Genomic DNA, 9,270 nt, shown 5'->3' on the forward strand with positions numbered 1-9,270 from the left:
GATTGGCGTAAAGTGCACAACATTGCAGTGCCTACATTGAAATGCCCAGTTGTTGACTTGCCCCTTTACATGCTGAATATGTTTTGCCTGTACAACTGTTGTATTTCAAGAAGATGCAGCAAAAACAAATAATTATTAAAAGGTCTTTGGCGTCTACGGTTGTCGATGGGCTCCAGATTTATCCAATAGAGTTAATCCAGCCCCGGGCTTTCCCCTATTACAGGCATAAACATGTAGATCTGATTTTCCAATTGCATTCCTCTAAGAAAAGTGACATGAGTCCCTACCTGCAGTGGAGTAAACCCAGGATAACAAGAACTCTATCATCACGTAAGCTGATGAATCCCTGGTATACCGGGGAACTTGTACTCCTAAAAAAACAACTAAGGTTCTTGGAAAGATCATGGAAGCACAAAAAAACAGTAGCCATTCTAAAAAGGTATAATGAACACGCTGCATTATATAAAGCCAAAATTAATCTTACTAAAAAACCTATTATTCAAAGAAAATTCATACAGCTTAAAACCCATGTATTCTGTATAAAATTTTGAAATCTATTACTCCTAATATCCAAACAACTGATCTTGAGACAGAGGGTAAACTTACAGCCAGGAATCTGGCTGATTACTTTAGTGAAAAAATAAACAATATTCAGAAATAGATTCATTTAACTCCAGGGAAACCAGATGATCCTGATCAGGAAATTCAAACATTACCAACTTCTAAATGTTCCAAATTTAATATTCCCGTACTGTACGAATTAGAGCATTTGATAAAGAACATTAACGCAAAACGCTGTCATTCAGAAATCATCTCTCCATCTATTAATTATTAAACGGGTTTTTTCTACCTTCAGCCCTCTAATACATTAATTAGTTTTGAATCTGGTTTACTCCCAAAACAATTGAAATCTGCAACAATTTTCCCAGTTGTAAAATATCATAAAGTTAGCCTTCAGGATTCATCTAACTATCATCCGATCTCAAACATTCCATTTTTGGCTAAACTAACTGAGAAGATTGTGTTTAATCAGACATCAGAATTCATTGAATCAACGAATGCAATACATCCCAACCAGACAGATTTTCGCAAACATCATTCTACTGAGCACTCTTTAATAGGAATGATGACAAACATACTATATCAACTTGACCATCACAGATCAGTCATCCTTATCTCACTTGATCTTTCCGTGGCCTTTGACACTATTGATAATCATCTGTTGCTAGCTAGGCTATCTTCCATTGGTATTTCGGGTCAAATATTCAACTGGTTCAAATCATATTTTGCTGATCACTCTTCAGAAGTAATATTCAATAACACTACATCTCAAACATACAATATCAAATTTGGCATCCTTCCTAACTCCACTTTTGTTCAATACCTTCATAGCCCCCTTAATGACCCTATGTCAATCCATTGGATTTTCTGTTTTCACCTATGCAGATAACATACAACTTATGCACCCTATATCATCTGATGACCCCAATGAAATTCTTAACATTAATCAAAAACTTGATCATCTCAGTCTCTGGTTGAAGCAGAATATGCTAGCTCTTAACATTCAAAAAACAAAGGCCTTACTATTCCCCTGGAAAGAAGGTACTTCCTTAGGAGCCCCTATCACCATTAATGGCAATCCATTACAAATGGTTAGTTCAGTAAAAATTCTAGGTGTCAATTTTGACCACAAATTTAATAATCATGAACATATTAGTTCAGTGGTCAAGTCTTGTCATTACAAACTCCATATGATTTGATTGGTGTCAAAATTCTTATCAAATTTTGTCAAAATCAATAAACATATTAATCCACTCTCTAGAGATCTCAAAACTAGACTATTGCAACTCCCTGTTAAAAGGTATTATGCAAAGGGAGATCAGACCATAGGCGTCGGAATGGGGGGCCACAGGGGCCATGGCCTCCCCCAAAATTGGCCGTTCTGTTGGTGATCACTCCTCCTGCCCACCTGCCTGCCTGCATGTTCCCCTGCCTGCCGCGTTTAACTTCTTAGAAAAGCGCTCCCTGCCACTGATCCGGCGTCTTCTCTCCACTGTGGCCCGCCCTCTCTGACAACTTCCTGTTTCCGCTAGGGCGGGCCACAGTGGAGTGAAAATGGTTCTGGCGCTTTCCTTCTGATGCAGCGAGTAGGGTTGGTTGAGCCGGGCTCCCTCCCACTGTGCGTGCGGCGGAGGGACGGACACATGGAACTCCAGGCCCGGGACAGAGAGTGATGTGTCTGCGGGCGTGTGTTCCTGGGCTGCTTATCCTGCCCCAAGCTGGCCGGCGGCCTTTGTTTCTGTGCGGCAGTCCACTCTGAAGTGCACATCGCATGTGGCACTGCGGACAGATCCCTGCTCGCTTAGTCATGGAATCGGATTTTGACTCCAGCGAGCTGATGCTTCCACAGACTCCGGAGAGCAGGAGCTGGTACATTGTTCTGGCCAGGTTGAGAACAGCAGTGTGCAGCTGGTGAGTACTTGGAGCCAACACCTGATGTGCTTGTCTAGATGCAGGCTGCTTTTCTAAGAAGTTAAACATGGCAGGTGAGCAGATGGGAGGGAGGAGAAGATGCATATGGGACTGCGGGAAAGGAGAGCTATTGGACTCAGATGAGGGAAGGAGGGAGAGATGTGAGGAATGGAGTAAGGGAGGGAATGTCAGATGTGTGAGAGACAGGGAGAGATGGATTTGGGGATGGCAGAGGGGGTAAAAGGAGGACAGGGAGGGGCAGAAGAGGGACATAAGAGATGGATTTGGAGAAGGACAGAGGGCGTAAGAGAGGGAAAGATGGACAATGAATTTGGAGAAGGACAGAGGGAGTAAGAAAGGGAGATATGGACATGAGGGAAGGCAGGGGGTGGAAGGGAGAAATAGATGTGGAGGGGGCAAAATGGGGAGAGGGAGAGAGATTTGGTGGAGGGGGCAAGATGGGGAAAGGGAAAGAGAATCAGGGGAGGGGACAGAAGGGGGAGAGAGAGATGGACAACTCAGGGAAAGCAGAGAAGGAAGAGAAGACATGGCTAGGGAAAGGCAGAGGGGATATGGACTGGGGACCGGGAGAGGTGAGAAATGTCATACTTGGGAGCACACCAGGACCTCTTTCAATACTCTGTTGCTGTGCCTGTGGCTTTGTGAAGAAAGGAGGAGGAGACCTACTTGGATGTTTTAGAGCCAGCCAGAACACAGGTACACACTCTTGGGAGGGGACATGAACTTGGGACACAGAAGGGAGGGAGGAAGAGAAGCATATTGGGTCACAGGAGGGAGGGAGGGAGGGAGAGGGGCACGTTGGAACACAGGAGGGAGGGGCATGTTGGGACACAGGAAGGACGTGAGCGTGAACTTGGGACAAATGAGGAAGGGGGCATGAATTTGGGACACAATGTAGGGAGGGGATGTGTTAGGGCACAGAAGCAAGAGAGGGGGCACAAACTTGGAGCAAAGGCTGGAAAGGAGAAAGGGAGCTCTAACTTGGGACATAGAAGGGAGGGAGGGGGCATGAACTTGGGACATAGGATGTAAGGATAGGGGAAGAGATGCTGAGGTGGGGGAGAGAATAGAAAGTGAGAATTGTTAAGCATGGGTGTGAGTGAGAGGGAAAAAGATGGTGTACATGGGGAAAGGAAGAAAGAAGAGAATTATTGGACATGGTGATAGGAGAGGAGTGAGGTAGAGAGAGATAAGAGGGAGAAATGTTGGATGTGGTGGTGGAGAGGAAACAGTGGGACAGATGGAAATGGATGCAAGAGGGAAGAATGTTGGACATGGTGGTGGAGGGAATGGAGGAAGAGATGTTTCATGGAGCTGGAGAGGGGTGTTAAAAGCAGAAATGTTGGACATGGGGCAGGTGGACAGGGGCGAAAGATGCTGCACACTGTCCAGGAGACAAGAGAGGGAGAAATATTGGATGTGGCAGTATAGGGGGGTGGGAGAGAGGCACCCTGGATCCCTCTCTCTCTCTCTTTCCCCCACTCCCTTTGCAGCAAGGGAGGGAATGAGAGAGAGAGCGAGAGAAAGATGGTGGACTGTGAGAGAGAGGAAGACGTTGCACATGGGGATAGAGGAGAGAGAAAGGAATGCAGTGCAGTGGTAGGGAGGGGAAAAAGAGTGCACTTTGTGTAGTTTAATTCTGTGGTTACCATTGTGTATTATTAAGATTATATTGTGTTTATATGAAAAATGAATGGAAAAAATGGTGTTTACAATTAGTGCTATTATTATGGGGGTGAGGTCTGGGCAGGAGCTTGGGCAGGTCTGGGCAGGGTCTAGGGCAGAGCTTTTGGGCCCCCCCCAAAAAAACAAAAACACGTTCTGCTGCCTATGGATCAGACGTCTACAAATTATTCAAAACACTGCTATTAAACTCATCTCTAAAGCACAGAAATTCGATCACATAACTCCTCTTTTGATAAAGGCTCATTGGTTGCCAATCGGTTACAGAATTACTTATAAAATTGCCCTCCTATCCTTTAAAATTCAAACAACTAATGTACCAATCTTCTTAGACAAACTGCTGATTCCCTATGCACCTGCTCACCCACTTAGATCAGATGATCAATCACTACTTTCCATTCCATCTATAAAGATAATTAGTACAAAACGCCTCAACATGGAATGCATTACCCCACCTATATTAGAGAAGAAAAAAATAGAGGATCGATTCAAAAGCAAACTGAAATGTTTCTTATTCAAAGATGCCTTCAACTTACCTTAACTAATAGACAGGATTGCTAACTTTTCTTTCAGATTTCCTTTTTCTATTCCCCATCCATGTTGTCTTATCCTTAAGTGTCTTCCTATCCTATCATAAAATGTAGTTCTTCCCCCTTTCCTCTCGGATCATGTACATTGTAATAAGTTTGTGAGTTTTTTTTATGTAGCTTGTTAAAACTCTTATGCATTGTACATCGCTTAGAATTTGGATAGGTGATTTATCAAATTTTAATAAAAACTTAAATAATATGCAGAAAATTCCTGGTTCAATTCCAGGGTTGGGATTTCTGTTCCCTGGTTCAGTCAGGGGTTGGTATACTGCAAAGGTAAAATTTTCAGTCCTCGGAGGAAAGGGAAAGCAGTGCTCATTGCACGGAGTAATTCCTAGACCAGGGGTAGGCAATTCTGGTCCTCGAGAGCCGGAGCCAGGTCAGGTTTTCAGGATATCCACAATGAATATGTTTGAGATGGATTTGCATGTACTGCCTCCTTAAGATGCAAATCTATCACACATATTTATTGTGGATATCCTGAAAACCTGGCCTGCCTGTGGCTCTCAAAGACCGGAATTGCCTACCCCTGGCCTAAACTAGTGATTCCGAAACCTGGTCCTGAAGGCACCCTGGACAATAAGATTTTCAGGATATCCACAATTTACTGGGATTTATGAAGAGATTCACCCAATGGCAGTGGTTTTGTGGGCAATAGAAGGAACCAGAATAAGAACCTTCACTGTAACATAGCAACATAGTAGATGACAGCAGATAAAGACCCGAATGGTCCATTCAGTCTGCCCAACTTGATTCAATCTAAAAATTTGTTGGGGGGGGGATTCTTCTTCTTAGCTATTTCTGGGCAAGAATCCAAAGCTCTGCCTGGTACTGTTCTTAGGTTCCAACTACTGAAGTCTCCCTCAAAGCTCACTCCAGCCCATCTACACCCTCCCAGCTATTGTAGTAATGGAAACCTGTTTCTCACTGATATTGGAGGTAGGGATAGTGTTGACTTGTGTATCTAAATATACCTTCTGGTTAATAGAGGTGCAACTTCAAGGAGTTGAGGAAATACATCTTCTCTTTGTTTTTCACTCATTCTGTGATTTTGGTTCCACAGGAAGTGCCACAGAAGAATTCTACACCCATTTTCCTGCAGTGGATGTGCCGGGGCCTGGGACTCCTTCCTTCCAATCACCTGCTCTGCACCCAAAAGATGTCTCTGCCCTTCCAGATGGCTGCTCCCTCAGCATTGCAACACCAATTCAGAAAACAAAGGCAGGAAAGGCCAGCGCACACCCATTAGTTAGCTCTGTTTGCCAAGGTTGGGAATCCAGTAATGCCGACATCCGAAGACAAATTTATGATGAAAAGCGCCAGTTCAGCACTGAAAAGCTCCCAGAGCTTTTTAGCCAGCCATCCAACTATGCTCCACCCCAGCGTCATATTTTCACTAATAGTAAAACAGAGGTCACAGTGTAAGAGCTCTTCCCACCACCACATCTTGGGACTGACCAGATCAAATCATACATAATTTCCTTTGACATCGCTGCTTCCAGTCCAGGGTTGTAATTATAGCTGTTTAGAATACCAACCATGTGACTTCATGAGGAGAGTGGCAGGCTTGGAGACTGCAGTTGTTTGATTCATTATGTGGTAACAATAGGCTTCATGGAGGCCATTTTTAAAAATAGGTGTGACAGAACTATTGACTGCAGAAATCTGAACATCAGTTCAATGTGAGAAGAAAACATATTGGCAAGCGAGATCGCTTGTTAGCAAGTTCTCCTTCTAAATGATTTACACCAGCATATGGACAAACAGCAGCTCAATCTTTTCCAAACCAAACTTTTTTTTGCCTCTCCAGCCATTAGTAACCTGTTGAATCTCTTCAGAATCAACCCCTGATGGAATATGCCCAGAAAACCTCTAAAACAAGCTTCAAACCTTACTTATAAAAGGTATAGGGCTGGCTTAACTATTCATCAGACTAGGCAGTTGCCTAGGGTGGAAGTTTGTAGGGGCAGCAACAAGCAGCGGCAATCAGTGCAGAACAATAGGTCTTGACAATCAAACTCCCCAATCAATCAATTTTGAAACAGCCATTTATCCAGCTAAATTGGTTTTGGAAACTGCCTGCATGATGTATTTATATCCATGTGTATATACACAAAACAAAGTTTAATATTTAAAAGTATGATGTCTAAGTATACATTTTTCTGGATCATTTTGGGACAGTGATGTTGGAGTAATCCTGGTTGTTGTGTTTAATTATCAGAATTTTGAGATGGGGTAGACTTAGAAGCCTCAATGCTAATTGAGAGGAGATACAATCTCCGTTCCCTCTAAGCTGAGCAGGAGCCCGCCACCTGCAGTCCTGTCAGTTTCAATATCCCTGTGACAGATTCAGGGGTTTTCCCTCTCCCAGACTGTAGTTGTGCTACTGAGCAGCAGAGGGCAGTGGGGAATGAGGAGAAAACTACAGGTCTCAGAGTGCCCTGCACTTTAGAGCTCACTGCTGAGTCAGAGGGACGCGACTCAGGCAGGGAGGAGTACTTCTGCCCCAGACCAGAATCAGTCAGAGAGGTCCCTGAGAGAGAGAAAGAGGAGCCCCCTGGGTTCCCTAGATCTAGGCTAAGGCAGAGCCTTGGGAACCAGAAGGGTGCCCATGAGTGAAGCAGCTTGGCTGAGGTAAGCCAACACCTTTTGTATTTTTGTGTGAGGCAAACATAATAAAAGAGAGATTTTTGTTAATGTGAAACCGTTTCCTGAAGATATTTACTAATCTCTCCTGAAAGTCAGCCAGCCAGCCACACTAGGCTGGTCTGTTATAATCCCATTTTCAATGGTGAGGAACAGGCAAGCTCTGCAGAACTCCAGGGAAACCTCCCTGTCCCTACTCCCTAGCAATTGAAAACACAATATTGAAGCACTGCCCCTCATTGGCTGCAGTGCAATTGGAAGGTTCCTGCTCAGCTTAGAGCAGGGGTCTCAAAGTCCCTCCTTGAGGGCCACAATCCAGTTGGGTTTTCAGGATTTCCCCAATGAATATGCATGAGATCTATTTGCATGCACTGCTTTCAATGCATATTCATTGGGGAAATCCTAAAAGCCCAACTGGATTGCGGCCCTCAAGGAGGGACTTTGAGATCCCTGGCTTAGAGGGAACAGTGGATTCAAGGCTGAAGGTTCACCTAGGGGGAGGGGGAGGAGTTATCACCATGGGCTAGTTAAGCCAGGTTATTTTACTTTTCACCCCAATAATTAGGAACTCAGTCGTATTGCATAAAACAGGACCTGTGGTAAAATAGCATCTCTTAACAGTAGCCTATGTTGATAACTTCCCCCCATTGGGTTCCTAATACTCTGGCACTGGCCCTGAAGAGGGCCTTGCTCTGACCTGATATAAGATACTAGCCATTTAATTGACTCTTTACTTAAATTTAAGCATTTTATGATGCCCTAACAATTCTCAAATCGCTGATACTGAAAATAAATTTGGATCTTATTAATGATTTTGGTCCAAACACTTCCTGTTGCAGAAACAACCCTCAGAAGGTTCTTCAGGCATGAGTAACAGAGAGAGAAGCAAGTCAGACCCACAGAAAAGCTGTGATCATGTCAACTTGGTGCAAAGATTATTTTGCGACTGAGGAAAGCAAATACTCTATTATGGGCAAAGAAAACGGTTTAAATTGGCACTTGGACGTTTTTCGCACCAAAACATCCAAGTGCCAATTTTAGACTCCTTCTTTCTGGATGTCTTGCAAGGCATCCCAGCTGTGTGTCCAAAACAAAAGGGGGGGGGGAGAGGGGGTTGGTGGTGTGTTCTGGGCAGGCTTAGATTTGGACATCTTGTATTAATTGAACCTTTCTCAAGATGTCCTGGCCGGAACTTAGACCAAGCTGTAAATGTAATGTAAATGTAATTTATTTCTTATATACCGCTAAACTCCGTTAGGATTCTAAGCGGTTTACAGAAAAATAGACAACAGGGTGCATTAAAATTATAAGTAAAATAGGTACTTAGAAATTCCCTTACTGTCCCGAAGGCTCACAATCTAACTAAAGTACCTGGAAAAAATGAGTAGAGTAATGAAGAAATAAAATAGAGATAGATGAGAAAAATAAGAAAATAAACATTCTAATAAGACTACAATGATCTAAAGGACTTTGAAAGGTTGAAAAAAGAGGGGAGATAGGAAATAGAAGCAGAAGGGAGAACCGTTGAAACTATAGAATTCTTGGGAAATTTAAATGCAATTTAAATAATAAACTAGGAAACAAAAACCAAGTGGCAAAACAATGAATGAGATTTAAAAATAAATATCATAAACTAAAAAGAAAGTGAATAAAAAATAAAAACAAAACAGTCAAGACTGAAGTCCAGATGTCTTAAGCAGGCAATTTAAAAAAAAATAAAAATTGGATGTCAGTTTTGAAAATGGCTGTTTGTCTGTGAGACGTCCAAAGTCAGATGTCCTATTGAAATGGCCCTCCACATGGGAGGGAAAACAGGATATATAAAATTAAGCATTCTTCAACAGGTATATTTAACATG

At 43.1% G+C, this 9,270-nt stretch overlaps 1 protein-coding gene across 1 annotated transcript in view; it reads left to right on the forward strand.

Annotated features, from left to right (window-relative positions):
• The window catches only part of SHISA8 (shisa family member 8), an 83,795-nt gene extending 77,604 nt beyond the window's left edge, over nt 1-6,191 (forward strand). Inside the window, exon 3 of the mRNA XM_033932823.1 lies at nt 5,830-6,191. Coding sequence (XP_033788714.1) covers nt 5,830-6,191 — 362 coding nt within the window. The remainder of the gene's footprint in view (nt 1-5,829) is intronic.
• Nucleotides 6,192-9,270: the final 3,079 nt, after the last annotated feature.

Source organism: Geotrypetes seraphini, chromosome 2, assembly GCF_902459505.1.
Source record: "Geotrypetes seraphini chromosome 2, aGeoSer1.1, whole genome shotgun sequence".
NCBI classification, from domain to species: domain Eukaryota; kingdom Metazoa; phylum Chordata; class Amphibia; order Gymnophiona; family Dermophiidae; genus Geotrypetes; species Geotrypetes seraphini.